Source organism: Schistocerca cancellata, chromosome 3, assembly GCF_023864275.1.
Source record: "Schistocerca cancellata isolate TAMUIC-IGC-003103 chromosome 3, iqSchCanc2.1, whole genome shotgun sequence".
Lineage (NCBI taxonomy): Eukaryota > Metazoa > Arthropoda > Insecta > Orthoptera > Acrididae > Schistocerca > Schistocerca cancellata.
The window spans coordinates 451367621-451386608 of NC_064628.1; the positions used below are offsets into that span (position 1 = coordinate 451367621).

Sequence of the window (18988 nt, forward strand, 5' to 3'; positions counted from 1 at the left end):
GTTTTTATGTGTTCATTCCATGTTAACTGACAATCAATAATCATCCCTAAAAACTTCATGTTTATTACATACTCTATAGGTTTATCATCCATACTTAATGAGGCAGACTTTTGTTTCCCTTTTTATACCAAAGTTTGTATTGTTTGTTTTCTTTATGTCAAATGTAAATTTATCACATGTAGCCCAATACTGAACATCCTCGAAGGTTTTGTTTGAATTCTCTAATAGAAATTCAGGTGTTCTATCAGTGATTATGATGTGCTTTCATTAGCAAAGGAAACTTGTCTTATTCTGTCTGGAATGTCATTGATATTTATTGTAAACGTAACTGAACCAAATACACTGCCATGAGAAACATCTATGTTTATGTTCTTGTGTGACAATTGGTTTTCTAAAAATTTGTTATCAACAGATGTTTGAACTATATCTTTTTCACTCTTCTCTGCAAGTAAAACTGGAAACACATGTTTGCTATTCGTCTTACATCTAATGCTTCTAGCTTCTTCAGTGGTATTTTATGGTCAATGGTGCCAAAGCCTTGGACAAGCCCAAGATCATGCTCGTAACAAAGTCATCCTTCTCAAGAGCTTCAAGTATTAATTTTGTGAATTCTGTAGGCCTAGTGATTGCTATTGTACTTCCCCCACTTCAGATATTCTACTGTTTTTCATTAAAAAGGTTATGTGTATTCATATAACTGACTAGCTTATATTTCATGATAGATTCAGTTACTTTTGAGAATGTAAGCAGTAATAAAGCTAGCCTCTATTTTTCAGTTCTCTCTACATTAATTTTATTTAATAAGTGCATGAGCTATGCAGGCTTTAGGTACTCTGGAAAAAACTGTGCAAAAGGACTCATTCATTATGGTATGTTCGTTAATGGAGCTTGTATGATGACCATGAATGCCTTCAGAATAGAGGCTGGAACCTTATCTATGCCTTCTGACTGCTTCTTTTTTAAATCCTGTATCCTCTGTCTGACTTCCAGTTCTGTTGTGGGAAACAACTTGCTGTGTAAGTCACTGCAGGTGCTTCATGTGTTTTAGGAAGATTTTGTTGTAACTTCCCCCCAACAACAGAGAAACTATCTTTTAAATATGTGTCAATCCTTGAGGAGTTTCTGTTGTTCTACCCTATCTTTGATTTGTATATTCCTATACTGGGGTCTGCCTTTTCCAGTTTCATTTTTGTGATTAACCATACCACTTTGCTTTTATTTTCTGCTTTGATGATGATGATGAGGTCCCATACTCCGAGGAGCATAGGGGACGATGAGGGAGACCCGCACTGCTGTACTAGTCAAGGTCCTAGTGGAGGTGGTTTGCTGTTGCCTTCCTCACCTATATATATATTATTTTGTCACTGAATGATATTTTGCTGCTTCCTGTATAGTAACTTAGGAACTGCGGTTCTCTAAGAAGCTGAGTGTCGGGAGAACTTTCTGATACCCACAGTTTTCCATCCATTTTTCTTAGTGGCTGCTGTTGAAGTGACTACTTTTGGAAATTATTCCCCGAAAACTGACTTAAATTACGTACAAAATTCAGAGAACTTAACATCTACACTGCTTTCTGATACACATGCAACCAATATTTGATTTGCCGATGCCCTAAAAAAAGTATGTATGTTATGTTCTGAGAAGATCCTTTTGTAGGTCCGTAGTTTTGTAGTTGCCCGCAAATGCCCTTTATCCACACCGCGGATACGAAAGTTTATATGTCTTATTTTATTTTTTACAGTTTAATTCTGGAATAGACAACAGACAAAGACGAAAATATGTGAAAACTGTTTTAAAAGGTGGTATACAGAATATTTACGAAAGAAAGCAAATCTTCATGACCACTATCGATATATGGGAAATATCGACCTGCATTGTATTTGCGGAAACGGAAGCCATTTTGACTTTCGTTTTTTAAAACAAAAAAAACGAGCATTATGTGAAAGGAGAGAGGTGTGGTTTGTTGTTATCGACAGAGAAATGGTGTGTAGTGTAGTGGTGTCGCCCATTCATTCAGTGGCACTCCGTCCCAAAAATATGGACAGCAACAGTTAAAACGGGGAATACAATGGCAAAGGGGGGTATGTTTCAGAAAGAATCGCTACTCTGTTGTTGACAATGTATACCAGCTTTTGACACTTTTCTCCAGTAGTGAAACAAATGGCATGAGTGACAAGAGTGGAATGCCAGTTGTATGGCGATGCTCAATTGTGGATAGTAACGCAAATTTAAATACTTCACAATAAAGTTGTCCTTTGTTTACGAATGTGTCAGTTTGGTTATTTACAATTTCCGAATAGCGTCAGAGAGAGTTACTGAATGTTTTCGGGCTGTGATTACTGTATTAATAGGTTATGTTTTGTGGGCGTTGCAGGCGTGTAACTTGAGGAAGTGGGGGGTCGGGTTGAGTGCTGTGGAGTGCAGAGGATGACCAGTTGGGCCGAGAGGATGCACCGGAGAGCCACCACCCTTGGGAGTGTGGTTACTTCTTGCGGCCATGGATCTGGTCCATATCCTCACAGGCTTGAAAAGTGAGTTTCATGTTATTGAACACGTAGATAAAACAAACACTTTATAGATGGTATATTGCCAACAGCTTGTATTTTACGGAATAAGTAGTAAAATAAACTCCTTAAATAGCTCTTGCAAACAGCAGTTTGATGATAAGACCCATATCGGACTGACATATTTTCAGTTGTGCATCTTTTCCTTTTACCATTCTGTTATGAAATTTGCATTAATTTTCGTAAATAGTTACACTACGTAGCCTTCGTCCAAAGACAGGCGACCTTATATCATTTTTGCTGGTGTGTGTGTTTTTCCCCTGCTGGAGAGAAACAATTTTATAACATTATTAAGCACAGAGAATCTGGAAATATACAGCTTAGACGTTTTACGTGAAAAAAACATAAAAACTGACCAGGACGTACGATTGTATACTGTTTGTGCAGATAAGCGAAAGAGAGCATATGGGGCTTTTGGGTGGCTGTTGTATCTTTAGAAGAGTGACACTTTATAGTGAGTCTTAGAGAAACACTCATATTTTGTGAATCAGTTGTTTACTTTGATACAGATGCTATTATAAACATACGGAGATCAATGTTGCATAAAGGAGTTTTAATGAAATGTTCAGTGTTTTATAAATAATTGACATTATAAGCTTAATTTTAATGAAAGATTCAGAGAATACAGAACGGTACATTATCAGAGGTTGTCTTTTCCATGTACAAAAGTGTTATGCATACCATATCAAATTTATCTACAAGTACTGTATAATTTAAACGAACGCAAGCATTTTTCCAGAGTATACAGACTGTGTAGTAAAGTACGGCTAAGAGTTTCTATGCTTATTTGCAGATGTTTAGGCCTGTATCTGCTTTTAACTTATCTGTTTCAAACTTACAATTTCTGTTGTGCAGTACACATTATTTCATACTCTGTAGCTACTTGTATTACTTTTTATGCTGCTCACACAAATCTGTATTCTGTAACAGCTTGAAGTTTTTGCTGTCAGATACTGTTTTGTTTCTTACGTAGAGTAGAGACTTAAAGGAGCAGAAAATTCTGTCAGTGAATGCAAACATTTAGTTAGGCTACAAGAAAGAAATTAATTTTGTTGTAAATGCATCTCTTGTTTAATCTCTTATGGGTTGTGGAAGTTTGTTGTACAACAATGACTCACTGATATACAGACTGTGGCTTGTTATTTTTAATTTAGTTCTTTGTAATAGCCTAATTGTGCTCATTTCTTGTGTTGTAGTTATGTATGTCACAGAATTTGCGTGTGTGATCCTGATTGATAGTTTATAAAAACAAAAAGGGATTTCTATATAGGCCTACTTATTTCAAATTCAGTGCATTAGTGCTTGTAAAATGATTCTTCCATGTAGTGTTCATTAATAAAAATGATGATCATTCCACTTGGGACCTGTGAAAGGTACATTAGGTTATTTGTTTCAGTTGTAAATATTTGTCATGTATTATTGTTTTTCTGACATGTTCTACATCCTGGAGGACCTCCTCACTAAGGATCGTTTGGAATGAAAGTAAATCTAATATGATCTAATCAATGTACAGGTTGGGGCAAATAAAAGTGGCCCAGAGGACAGAGTTCCAGGGTACAAAGAAACACAGCAGAGAAAGGAAATACAGTACTAACTGACTATAGCAGATGTTGAAAGTGACCACCATTCATCTCTTGTCCTTTTTGGGTCCTGGTCAGCAAGTTTCTGAATGCAGATCTAAGCTGGAATTACTGTAGCCTCATCCGAAACGTTTTGCTCCAGTTCTTAAATACTGAGGGATGTTGTGATACACCTTATAGACTTAGGGCTCCCCACACAAACTAATCGCACACTGACAGATCAGGTGACCTGGTTGGTGACCTACCAGACTGACCTCTGGTAACAACTGTCAGGTGTGAAGATTGTGTAAGTGTGCTCTGAGGTTTGGCCAGTTGTGTGGGCAGTTGCTCCATCCTGTTGGATATTAGTGGTGTTGTTACATATGTCCAATCGTATACACTCATCCAGGCCACTTTTACTTGCCCCCCCCCCCCCCCCCCCTGTACATTAAGAATTTACAAGCAGATATTTGTTTCAGTGGTATCATCACATTAAGTCTCCCTGTACCCCAGACTATCCATCAGCATAACAGCTCTCTTTTGTAGTACAAGTATTCTGTTCAAGTGCACATCAGCAGCACAAGCCCACCGCACTATCCCATAAATTATAAATTGAAAAATTATCCTATTGTATAATGTTTTCAGCATTTTATTACTTACCATTTTGGACAGCTGGCTAAGTACAATTAATACTTATTTTCCTGCATTCAAAGTTGTAATGGTTCTCCCAACAGATATTGCCATCCAATTGCAAACCATGGAATTTACAGACTCCAGTGTCTGTAGATGAAGGTTCGTAAATATTTGCTATCAGCTTGTCAGCTTCTGATTGTTGTTATTGTGATTTTGTGATATTTGCCATTAGACCCTGGTTACTAAAATATTTAGTCACTTCTGATATCCTAAGAGTTGAAACTTTTTTTGTTAGCTCTTTCTAATCATCAACATCAAACAGCAAAGAGGTATGTCAGCATAAGTAATTGTGTGAGAATTAGAAGATTGTACAATATTTACATATATGATGAAAACAAATGGTCCCAGTAGTGAGTCCTGAATTACAATTTCAGTTGTAGACCAAATGTTGATTTTTATTACTGTGCTTTGGGGATTAGAGAAGCATCCAATTCCACCTGTCTGCTTTGACCCATGACGTCACCAATATGGTGGAAACGACCATTCTCAACATCTCCAATATAATGCCTATGGCATCATTACATAAACAAGACAACAAACACATCTCCCTCCAAAAGTATGATCAAACTAACGGGACCAGTGCGGGAAATTGGGTTTTTTTGGATGAGGACAAACTAAATATAAACACATACAGACACACCACGATCCCGAACCACACGAAATGATGCCATAAAAACACCACAAAATTCCACTAAACTCACAATATCAATTGGAATCGGTCGCTTCCCTTCACCTACAAAGCTCAACCGCAATTGTCGATACCACAAAAATTATAATCGCACCACAGCTATTGATACCACAAAACCAACACCTAAAACAACAAAAATCACTTCCCTTGACCTATAGAGGCAAACTACAGCTGACAATACCAAAACACACAGAGCTATGAAGACACATTCGAATCGAACACTTCCTTTGACCTAAATAGGTCAACGGCAGCTTACGATACCAGAACACAATAGCTATGGTGGCGCATTGGAATCGGACACTTCCCATGACCTATATAGCTCAAATACAACTGACGATACCTAAAAAATTGTAATCAAGTACTTCCCCAAAGGGTCATTCCATGTCAGTTCAACCAGGGGCTCCAGCTCATAGTCTCAGATCTGACTGAAATTCAGTACACTAATTCTACCATGTGTGGAACACTCGTGTACAAAGTATTAGTTTCCTCTGCCAATTAGTTCCAGAATTATGTCTTTTGAAAGGTGGTGTGACTCGGAAATTGCAATCCGCATCTGGCAATCTATCTTCAGACCCAACTTCAGGTCTTAATAACTTTGGAACTATTCCACAGTCCATTTAGAGAACACACTCCATGAATCAAAACACCAACAACATATTTCTGAGGGAAAATAAAAAATTCCAAAATGTGATTTAAAAAATGTAATACGTTAAAAGGTACATATTGTTGGTTCCCTCTATGCCAAATATAATTCACTCAAAAAGGGTAGAAACTTTTTTTGTGGTAAGCTTAATGTGGCCTAAACACGCACAGAACTCATCATTCCCATATCAGTCACAAAACTGAGATACATGCACACGAAAATACAAAAATTTGAAAATTACCTGAAAAACATGGCTTTTCTAAGTGTGGTAGCACAAAAGGGACAAGTGGTATCCAAGCCAAATTTCACACACTGCATAATGATATACATCTCAAAATTTCAGCATGTTATTGCAAGATATTTGTGTACTATGGAAGTTGACAGATGTATTTGATGATGTGGCCATTGTTCCACAACACAATTTTTTAAAAGCATATTGTAAACTGTTCTGCCTCTTCTTATCCTCTCCCACAACTGTTTAATCACCAAGCAACAACATATTGACAGATTAACACAACCTATCATTAATGCTTACTGCACCTTAACTGATAAAAACCAGTCGATTGTGCTTCGAACAGAAGTTCTCCCACATTTTAGCTACTGTACTCTGTACATTGAGTGGCAAATTGTACTGACTTCCTGACACTGTGGTAGGAACTGGAACTGTCATAAGAATATGTTCAAAAGGAATCCAACACCTGTCTGCCAAAGTGGCCAATGAAATGATCTCGCTGGTCCTGCTGGTGCCATGAAGTTCACAAATACATCACCTTCTGCTTCACAGCACTCTGCAACACATCCTAAGTACCATTTGTCATCATAAACAGCAATAACATAGCAACCTGGTTGTATGTTGCTGCTTTTGCTTCTGAATCCTGAGTCAGACACACTGTGAAGACACATGTTGTGCATGAACCTATAGTTATAACCGGACAGTCTGCTCATCTGCATATTGTCAGAGTCCGCTGGAGAGAAGTGATGAAGGCTCCTTGTGCCTGCAACAGTTTTAACGTATTCTAGTCTGCTTTTTAGCAACTCTTCGACTGATTTCACCTCATCTTTTAAAACATAGAATGATTGTATGCCAGAGATATTTTTCTGTTCCCAGGTAAATAATTGAAGAGGTGTTAGAATGTGACCTTCTGTAGGGTGCTGCAGACTAGCTCGTGATGTCATGCGCTTAATGGTAGCACCAATACCATCACATACATTTTTACCATGACTTGTTGTGAAAAAATTCCATTCTGCGTGAATCTGAAAATCACAATAATGCATACATAAATTTTGAGATTTTTACAGTTTTTGTACTGACTAGTTGCCCCGTCACTGAAGTATTTCGCAAAATGTATGTGAGGCAGCTTGTTTTTCACATATGCCATGACAGTAGGAATGTGGGCATGAACTGCAATGGCAGAATGAATTAAACAGTCACTAAAAACACTCAAGTTCATGACAGACACATCACCTGATTCATCTTTATAGTAAATCGCAGATGGCTGGAGAGTTGCTTGATTGTTGTCCCAATGATATCCTTGTATGACATCTTGAACTATAAATGCATAATTTTCAGAAAAGCCTAGTATTACTATAATTTCATCTTGTTTCAAATTATCCTTAAAAATGGAGATAAGCCGATTGTGTTGTTGCTGTGAAGCTGTGTGTGGTCAGTTTGTCCATTTTTTGACAACACATTTCAACAAAATCTTCCACTGTACTTTGCTTTGTTTCAAGACTTGTGCGATCCATGTGTGTCCATTGTTTATAAGAAACAAGTTCATCGTCATCCATAAGGAGTTCACCATACAGTTTGTTATTCATGTGTTCTGCAAGATTTGCCTTTTCACACCTGTGTATCATGCACTGGTAGGAACTGATGTGACATTAGCAGAATCATTGCACCTTTGTAATCCAGACCACCATTAGTGTGTCAGCTACTTTGTGTTTTAATTCCATTTGAGCTTCTTGTAGTTTTCTTCTGCCATAGCTGGGCCTATCTCTTTTTCCCAACTTTGTTTGTCTTCATGGGAGACAAACCAAGAGCAGTCACTGAAGTATTTAATTGCTCATTCACTGTGGTTGTTGGTGGCTGACACTCTTCGTCACTGTCATGTAAATTATCAGAATATTCTTCATTTTTTAGCAGTGTAACACACCTGGAACATAACTTTTGTCCTGGTTTCTTGTTAAGTCCCATGCGCTGATTCACTTTCAAAACTGATTTTATATCAGTTTCTCTGAGGGTACACTTCACTGTCTTCGTATGAATCCAAAATGGATCAAAACAACTTCTTTGTCGGAGAGAATACTTATCCAGAAACACTTTCATTTGATGATAACAAACACTTAAGTTTCCTGGAACTGTACTTCTTGTGCCCACAGGGTGTATCCCAGGTCTCCATAGCAACAAATCTTGGTCCGATTCATCCAGATCATACGGTACAAAGCGAATGCCACATTTTGTTCCATATGTTGTTTTATGACATTCGGATGCTTGTGCTCTACAAATACTGCAACTTGTTTGAACAAAAGCACCACTAGTACACTCTTCTGCCTCCATACTGACTTTCCACAACAGTATTGACCAGTCTGAACTAGAATCTTAAAAACATGAGTAACCTGTAATTGTTGCTTGTTTCCGTTGTTGTTCCTGCCTAGCAATGACTCATTCTGTCCCTGAAAACTACCGTTGTTTAACTTTTGTTGCCTGATGGTTCCCAGCAATTGCTGCAGCTTCATCTGAAACAAGCTGTCTGCATCATCATATTACTTGCTAAATCGTGTTAAAGGAAATGTAACCAAATACACCTCTGATAACTTTTATTTTACACAAATGCCTTGCAATAACAATTTGAAAGTGTGCCACATATTATAGTATGGTCTACTTACGCAGTGCCTGAAATTTGGCTTCGATATCACTTGTCCCTTTTGTGCTACCACACTTAGAAAAGCCATGTTTTTCAGGTAATTTTTCAAATTTTTGTATTTTCATGTGCATGTAACTCTGTTTGTGCGACTGATATGGGCAAGATGAGTTCTGTTTGTATTTAGGCCACATTAAGTTTACCACAAAAAAAAGTTTCTACCCTTTTTGAATAAATTATATTTGGCATAGAGGGCACCTACAATATGTACCTTTTAACGTATTACATTTTTTTAATCACATTTTGGAATTTTTTATTTTCCCTCAGAAATATGTTGTTGGTGTTTTGATTCGTAGATTGTGTTCTCTAAGTGGATGTTACTGGGTAAGTTATTAAGACCTGAAGTTGGGTCTGAAGATAGATTGCCAGATGCGGGTTGCAATTTCTGGGTCACGCCACTTTCTTTTACAAGCCATAATTCTGGAACTAAGTGGCAGGGGAGCTTAAAATTTTGTACATGAGTGTTCCACACTTGGTAGCATTGGTGTGTTAAATCTCAGCCAAATCTGAGACTATCAGCTGGAACATTTTCTCAAATTGGTTGAATTGACATGGAATGACCCCTAAGATACATAAATCAACCACAAGTGCCGACGGTCGCAGGTTCGAATCCTGCCTCGGGCATGGATGTGTGTGATGTCCTTAGGTTAGTTAGGTTTAAGTAGTTCTAAGTTCTAGGGGACTGATGACCACAGCTGTTAAGTCCCATAGTGCTCAGAGCCATTTGAACCACAAGTGCCGATACCAAAACACAACACAACACACGGACCTTAAATGCACTAACAGAGGACACCACCAACCGCAACAAGACGACATCTACAAACACAACACACTCATAAACTAAACTCTGCACCGTCATGATGTCAATTTAGCTATGTAGACAGGAGTTCAAGAAACATATGTCTGAACACCATGTGACTACAGGGAGAAAGAAGTTAAAAATCAGTATCTAGAGATTAACATAATCTTTGCATAGTGTCAGCATGGAAAAAGGAAGAGTTGCAGCTTACATAAAATTTGGACATGGAGTCAGAAATATCAACAAAAAAAAAAAAAAAAAAAAAAAAAAAAAAAAAATTGTGTAGATTAGAACCTAGAAGCATGTGCTTGTGATTTATTACTGCAGAATACTTTTCTTGTAATTGTAACAGCCTACAGATCTCCTCTAGCAAACTTCCAACTATTCATAAGAACTTAATTTCATTCATCATAGATGATTCAGGAAAGCCTACAACTGTGTCATTCATGATTTAAATAATGAAAACTTCACTATTTACTTATTTTTTGATGCTTGAAGCTTTTTGAAGTTAGACTCCAATCAGATTGCAGTCTAACTTCAAAAAGTCATGAGCAAGGCAGAAAATCACACATGTAAGCACCACCAAACATATTCCTATAAACAAATCCACAGTGAATTTGAAAGTGAGAAGAAATTCTTGAAACATGTTGTGCTAAGCATAAAAAAAAAGTAACTGGTGCAGTTTTCATGATTTAAATCAAATTTATGAGAAATCTAAATTCATTATTGCGATACCTGTCAGACAAGAAGAAACAGATAAAGTATTTAGTGGGTAGTTCATTATAGATTTCTTAAGAAACTGTAACAGGAGAAATAAACTGGAATCATGATTTGGGTGTTTCGATCTGATTTTAGTAGTTAATTTTCCAACTCATATTCAACAAGATAGGTAGTTTGATGTAGGCCAAAACTATTAATGTGTAATAAATTGTTAATGGACTATCTAACCACAAGGCACATTTAATAGAAATAAACTATGTAGCAACTTACAGCTTTGAGAAATGTTTATATGAAACCGTGTAACTTATTTATGATACCAGGCTGCATTATTTTGAGAGTAAGTTTAAAAAGGTAGTATGAGTTAAAGTAGGCTGTATATTGAGAGAGATGCTAATGTGAACCTTGGGTGATTGGAAGCATCTTATACCACATGTATGCTTTGATCTATGCATATTGGCGTTAATGGTGTGTGGCATCACTGTGATGTGGTGTTTTGAGTTGGTTTGTGTTTGCAGGAATCAAGTTGTTGTTGTATTTGGTGGCGAGCTTTGGTGATGGATGTTGACTAGTGAAGTTGTTTGTGTAATGTGTGTGGTATTGGGTTCATTTGAGTTTTGGAAATCAATGTGGATATGAAAAGTGCCTGCCTTGTTTCCAGTGAGCTGCTATGATTTATTGGTTTCTGTGCTGTGTGTCTATCAGTTTTGTTAGATTTGATTAGTTTGGTATAGAATGAAATTTATATATATATATATATATATATATATATATAGACACACACACACACACACATACCTAAAAACAAAGATGATGTGACTTACCAAATGAAAGTGCTGGCAGGTCGACAGACACACAAACGAACACAAACATACACACAAAATTCAAGCTTTCGCAACAAACTGTTGCCTTATCAGGAAAGAGGGAAGGAGAGGGAAAGACGAAAGGATGTGGGTTTTAAGGGAGAGGGTAAGGAGTCATTCCAGTCCCGGGAGCGGAAAGACTTACCTTAGGGGGAAAAAAGGACACACACACATATCCATCCACACATATACAGACACAAGCAGACATATTTTGGTCTTCAAATATGTCTGCTTGTGTCTGTATATGTGTGGATGGATATGTGTGTGTGTGTGTGTGTGTGTGTGTGCGCGAGTGTATACCCGTCCTTTTTTCCCCCTATGGTAAGTCTTTCCGCTCCTGGGACTGGAGTGACTCCTTACCCTCTCCCTTAAAACCCACATCCTTTCGTCTTTCCCTCTCCTTCCCTCTTTCCTGATGAGGCAACAGTTTGTTGCGAAAGCTTGAATTTTGTGTGTATGTTTGTGTTCGTTTGTGTGTCTGTCGACCTGCCAGCACTTTCATTTGGTAAGTCACATCATCTTTGTTTTTAGGCATATTTTTCCTACGTGGAATGTTTCCTTCAGACACACAAACATACATACAAAATTCGAGCTTTCGCAACCCCTGGTTGCTTCATCAGGAAAGAGGGAAGGAGAGGGAAAGATGAAAGGATGTGGGTTTTAAGGGAGAGGGTAAGGAGTCATTCCAATCCCAGGAGCGGAAAGACTTACCTTAGGGGGAAAAAAGGACAGGTATACACTCGCGCACACACACACATATCCATCCGCACGTACACAGACACAAGCAGACATTTGTAAAGGCAAAGAGTTTGGGCAGAGATGTCAGTCGAGGTGGAAGTACAGAGGCAAAGATGTTGTTGAAAGACAGGTGAGGTATGAGCGGCGGCAAATTGAAATTAGAAATTAGCGGAGATTGAGGCCTGGCGGATAGCGAGAGGAGAGGATATGCTGAAGGGCAAGTTCCCATCTCCGGAGTTCTGACAGGTTGGTGTTAGTGGGAAGTATCCAGATAACCCGGACGGTGTAACACTGTGCCAAGATGTGCTGGCCGTGCTCCAAGGCATGTTTAGCCACAGGGTGATCCTCATTACCAACAAACACTGTCTGCCTGTGTCCATTCATGTGAATGGACAGTTTGTTGCTGGTCATTCCCACATAGAATGCTTCACAGTGTAGGCAGGTCAGTTGGTAAATCACGTGGGTGCTTTCACACGTGGCTCTGCCTTTGATCGTGTACACCTTCCGGGTTACAGGACTGAAGTAGGTGGTGGTGGGAGGGTGCATGGGACAGGTTTTACACCGGGGGCGGTTACAAGGGTAGGAGCCAGAGGGTAGGGAAGGTGGTTTCGGGATTTCATAGGGATGAACTAAGAGGTTATGAAGGTTAGGTGGATGGCGGAAAGACACTCTTGGTGGAGTGGGGAGGATTTCATGAAGAATGGATCTCATTTCAGGGCAGGATTTGAGGAAGTCATATCCCTGCTGGAGAGCCACAGTCAGAGTCTGATCCAGTCCCGGAAAGTATCCTGTCATAAGTGGGGCACTTTTGGGGTTCTTCTGTGGGAGGTTCTGGGTTTGAAGGGATGAGGAAGTGGCTCTGGTTATTTGCTTCTGTACCAGGTCGGGAGGGTAGTTGCGGGATGCGAAAGCTGTTTTCAGGTTGTTGGTGTAATGGTTCAGGGATTCCGGACTGGAGCAGATTCGTTTGCCATGAAGACCTAGGCTGTAGGGAAGGGACCGTTTGATGTGGAATGGGTGGCAGCTGTCATAATGGAGTTACTGTTGCTTGTTGGTGGGTTTGATGTGGACGGACGTGTGAAACTGGCCATTGGCCAGATGGAGGTCAACGTCAAGGAAAGTGGCATGGGATTTGGAGTCCTGTACATTGATCCTTATTTGTGGATGGTTTTGCAGTTTTCTGTTCCTCCTCCATCATTGGCAGCAACTTACGAGTGAAGAGTTTGGACAAGTGGGTAGCAAATGCAGGTTTGCTGTTTCCTGCAGGTGTGTGTGTGTGTGTGTGTGTGTGTGTGTGTGTGTGTGTGTGTGTGTGTTTTGTCATTCCATTCTCATTATATTTTTAATTTCTCTGAGTTGCATATGAAGGACCCCATTCTACATTTTAAAAACTCATTGAGGTTTCTGGGTCTAATTTTTCAATCCAGGCTGCAGTGTTTACCACAGTGAAAGGGCCTGAATGTGAGAGCACAAAAAACACCGAATATCTGAAAAAAGTGCTGAATATAGCCTTTACCACAGGTCTTAAGGAGCAGACAGGGTGTGCTTGCTGCAGTTCTTTTGAGCTTTCCTGAGGTCATGACTAGATTGTGGCTGCGTGGTATATGGATCAGCAAGGCCTTCTTATCCGAAGTTCATTGACGCTATTCACCATGAGGGGATCATGTTAGCTGTGGCTGCTTACCAGACCAGCCCCATACCAAGTATGTGTGTGGAGGATGGAGATTCGCCTGTCACCATCCAGTGGCAACTTCTCACGGTGCATCAAGCATTTAAGATTCTTGCTGCTCTGAATTCACTGTCATTTGTAGTGTAAAGACGTAAGTTTTTTATAAATGATTTTGGTTTGACATATGACCATGTGTAGACTTCGTCACCTACGTCAGTTACAACCCACTTCAAAATTATTTATATTCTTTTTAAATTGTCTCAGAATGGTTCTTGAACAAAACTGTAAAACATCATTTGAGTCGTATGCACAGAATTACGTCACTCGGGCCAATTGGTTTGCGTAAACTTTTTCAATTTAGATTTCGTTTGTTTCTCCTCAGAAATTATTATGACACATGTTATCTTGATTTAATCGATATTAGAACCACACATTGAATAAACTTTGAGATTCAAAGTTGCGATGAACGCTGTCAAAATTCAATAATCTTGTCAAATATATTATTAATCCATTCACATAATTCTTCATAAATAAATCCTCAGAACACGTATTTCAACTTTAATAGCATCCACCAGTTTATTATCTTCCTACATACAGACGTGAACCTGAGCCTTGACGAGACAAAACTAACATTTTCAATAAGATTAAACTTCCTATGATATCATTGTTGTACCAAACATTACAATTTTTCATTTATTTTATTTTTTAGAAGCACGACGCAACAACTCAGTTCCAGGATCTTCTGTTGCTCTTTGGCTGTCGACCCGCGACGTATAGTGGCCAGCAATTTTCTCTCTGGTCCCGGCAGCGAAGATGCTGTCTCCGTTCGTTGCGCCGCCCTCTCCGTACATGAAACATAAAAAAATACAAAAACTTGAGACAATTCACAACCATTACAAAATATTACAAAAATACATAAACAAAAGTAAATTAAATATTCACCTGCAAACTAGGCTGACACTGGTGGATGGGTGACGCTTCAATTTCGCGTCCCACTACATACCCCACCCACAAGCTCAGTTTGTCAGGTTTTAACCGAAAATAAAACTTTTTCTATATACCATATTTAACTGTTAATACATTTTCCTCACATTTTACGTAATCTAGAGTCCTTGCTCTTAGATAGATTTAATCCTTTTACTGCGGTATTGTTGTGACTATTTGTCATTTACTCTTAATTGTGCTATTATGGTAATTCATAACCGAATATATGGAGATTACTCCTTTTCGTTTAATAGTTGCTAGTAAATACTAATTTAGTACGTTCTTTAACGTTGTTACATTAGGACAGAGCGTTCAAATTGTGATAGATTAGTTTGTTTTATTCATTTACTAGAGTTATTCTTTCCAAAAATGTATATTACTAATATGTTTCTCATAATAACTAATAATACTATTTACTTCACGTCATTCTTTTCCCTAAGGCCTTATTTATGCCTGAGGTCAAGAAGAAATCAAGCAAAACTTTCTTTAGAATCTCTGCACGGCTTTCTTTACCTTTGGACACCTTGTTGGGTAATGGCAATTTACTTAGGAGAAACAAGTGAGAGAGCCCCGTTTCGTGTGTTCTACATTAACACTATTACAAATCTCTATTAAAGGCACTCTGCTATGTTCTCGTGAGCCATATAGCTCTGGACGCCCATGGTCGCTAAAATTATTAACCATCCCCTTTGGCTCCTACTATCTGAGTAAATATAAAATATACAAAATTCCTTCTGACCTAGTAACAAAATTTCTTCCATATAAATCCCCTTTTAGTTATCTTTCTCCTTTTGAAGTACCGGTAGATTATTGTAGATCACTTGTTTAAACTTTCTGTTGTTTCTTTAAAATACCACGTAACTATCACGAAACTTCACATGAATACACTATGAACGCTCTTCCGTATGTAACATATACTAAATATTAACTTATTTAGGAATGAAGGGTTTTATGTGATCAACACTATATAATCCTTTAATTACACCCGATGAAGGTGCCATAAGAAGTAACGCTTTGGGATGTACAATCTTATGTACAACATATGGACCTTCAAAGATAAAGAAGAATTTTCTACATTCCTTACTGATCTTCGAACTTTTAGGATGAGATCGTACTAATACAAGATCTCCTACCTGAAATGAGGGTTCTATAGCATGTTGATTATAACTTTTAATTCTCTGTTCAGCATTTTTAACAATCTGTTCACAAACTTTTTCGTCTGGGATGCATTGTTGGATCTCATTTACTGGTGGCCAAGGTAGAGCAGCTAGTAAAGGCTCACCTATAATTCGTTTGCCTAAAATTTCTATAGCTGATAATCCCGTCGTTAGGTGAGGCAATTCATTTAATATCTTTTCGAATTCAGGCATTAGTTTGGCCCACCGAGTATGTTTATGTGCACAATAAGTTCTACATAATCGTCCTAATTCTTTCATGACTGTTTCTACTAAATTACTTTGAGGGTGATATTTCGAAATTAAGATATGTTTGATTCCATATTGTTTTATCATATCTTGAAACTTTTGACTAATAAAGGCACTACCGTTGTCAGACATAAGTCGTTTAGGAATGCCCCAGTTAACAAAGTAATTTCGGGTGAGGCAGCATATAATGCTTGCTGTATTCGCTCGTTTCAAAGTATATAGCTTCACATGTTTGGACCAACATTCCATTACAACAAACACATAAGTAAATCCTCCTGAACTACGAGGCAGATGGCCGAAAAAATCTAATGACAGTAGATCCCACAGACCTCGAGAGGAATTACAGCATATAATTTATAACGCTTAGATTTGTTATTAACTTTAACCTTTTGACAAGTTTCACAAGCCCTAATAATACTTCTCACAACAAGGGACATATTTTTGAAATAATAATACTTCATTAGATGTTTAATACATTTATGAATTCCAAAATGCCCGTAACCTTCATGAATATAAGTAATTAACTCGTACACAACAGTTAACGGAATGCAGATTTTCCATCTCTGGTGTTCCCTCTGTGCTTTCCAATACAACAAGTCGTTGAAATACAACCACACACCCCGGGTGTTAACTGTTTCGTCCCCATTATTAAGGTTTTGTATAAGGTCCCTATATTGATCATCATTTCTTTGATTGCATCTAATAGCAGTTACTATTCGTTTCACCTTACGTTCGTTCATTCATTCTGAGTTAAAAGGAAATAAACATGGTAATTTGTTCCTGGTTCTTCTGCAATGTTAATATTCTCCATTCCTACGGGAAGTCTCGACAAAGCATCCGAAACTACATTCTGAGATCCTTTTATATACCTAATTTCATACTGAAATTCTTGCAAGCATAATACCCAACGTAATAGCCTACGGTGAAGTAACCGACAATTGTTCAAAAAGATTAAAGCCTGATGATCAGTATATACAATTGTTTTTCTTCCCATTACTAATCCTCTAAATCGTTGAAAACCCCATACCACTGCGAGAGCTTCCTTCTCGGTTACAAAATAATTTCTTTCATGTTTATTTAAAGTTCTACTAGCGAATCCAATAGGCTGATATAATCCCTTTTCATTGGTCAGATCACCTTGGAATATTACGCAAGACACACCACAATCAGAGGCATCCGTACACATACAAAAGTCCTGATTGAAATCTGGATGGTATAACATTTTGGCTTCCGTTAACGCTCCTTTTATCTTATTAAAAACTTCCTCTTCCTCTTTTCCCCAGAGCCATACTGACTTCTCTTTTAATAAATCCAGTAATTTAGGATTAACAATATCCTGCCCTGGAAGAAATCTTCTCAGAAATCCTACCATTCCTAAGAATGATTTCAGTTGTTTCCGATTTCTAGGACTCGGGCATCGAGCAATAGCTTCAATACGTACTAGGTCTGGCCTAATACCTTTACTGTCCACTATATGCCCCAAAAATCTCACTTCCTCCTTTCCGAAGTAAGACTTAGATAATTTTAAAGTAATTCCTCTGTCAATTAAACGGTCAAACAATTCCCGTAATATCGTTACGTGTTCTTCCCACGTTTTAGTGGCTACCAAAATATCATCTACATATAAAACAATCTTTTGTAATAATTGCTGACCCAAAGCAGAATCTAATGCCCTAATGAAAGTTGACACTGATATATTAAGTCCAAAAGGTAAAACTTGGAACTGATATGATCTGCCTTCAAAAAGAAAAGCCGTATATTGCCGTGAATCCGGGTGTAATATTACTTGATGGTAGCCAGCAGTTAAATCCATTGTACTCATATAACGAGAACCAGCAATCTTAAGAAGTACATCCTCCATAGGAACAGGTCTGTCTCTTTCCATCTCTATAATTTTATTTAATTCACGGGCATCCAGAACCAGTCGTACCCCACCAGTAGCTTTCTTAACTACCCACAAAGGACTGTTAAAAGCACTACATGATCGTTCGATGATGTTTTGTTCTAGCATCTTACTTATTTCTCTACTAGCCGGTTCTTTGAATTGTACTGGAATAGGATAAGGTTTCTTAAAGAATGGTTTTTGATCTTTAATCTTAAGTTTACAAACGTAATCTTTAATTCTCCCCGGTTCAGCTGAGAAGACGGCTCTAAATTCTAACAACAAAGATTCCAACTCTTCCTTTTCTTGTTCGGATAGACAATTCGTAGAATAACATTTTTCTTTCACTTCGGTTTCGATACTATTACTAGCTTGACATTGGTATACTTCATATTCAAGATCACTAAAATCTGTTAATACGTTTATGGTCTGTGTGTACTTAATCTGTAAGGATTCGTAGAAATTTTCAGGTACTCGATTATCAGAAAACCTTGCTTTAAAAGCACATGCCTCCTTATGGATGGTTAAGGAAGAGTCTTTAAAATCTAATATAGCTTTATATTTACACAGCCAATCTATACCTAAAATTATGGCCACATTTAAGTTGGCTACGACAAGTACAGAGTGGGCAATTAGTTGTTTAGCAATTTCAAAAGTTAAATAAACTTCCTCAGTAATATTTTGACTTCTTTTACCAGTAACTCCTATAATTTTCACCCCAGTTACAGGTAAGGTTGGGAAATTCCAATATTTTCTTTTAAGCTGAAATAATTCTTTAGATAAAATATTTACTTCGCTACCTGAATCGATTATAATATTTACTTCGGTATCTTTAATATAACCT

At 37.9% G+C, this 18988-nt stretch overlaps 1 protein-coding gene across 8 annotated transcripts in view; it reads left to right on the forward strand.

Annotated features, from left to right (window-relative positions):
* The first annotated feature begins 1920 nt into the window (after positions 1-1920).
* The window catches only part of LOC126175210 (rho GTPase-activating protein 20), a 180592-nt gene continuing 163524 nt past the window's right edge, over positions 1921-18988 (forward strand). For 6 of the 8 annotated variants that reach the window (XR_007535541.1, XR_007535542.1, XM_049921835.1 and 3 more), the window contains exon 1: positions 1921-2531. Coding sequence is in view for 6 of the 8 variants with exons in the window: in XM_049921835.1 (XP_049777792.1) it covers positions 2428-2531 (104 nt within the window). In the remaining 2 variants the exon portion in view is untranslated. The remainder of the gene's footprint in view (positions 2532-18988) is intronic. The other 2 variants (XM_049921834.1, XM_049921833.1) reach the window with 2 other exon arrangements.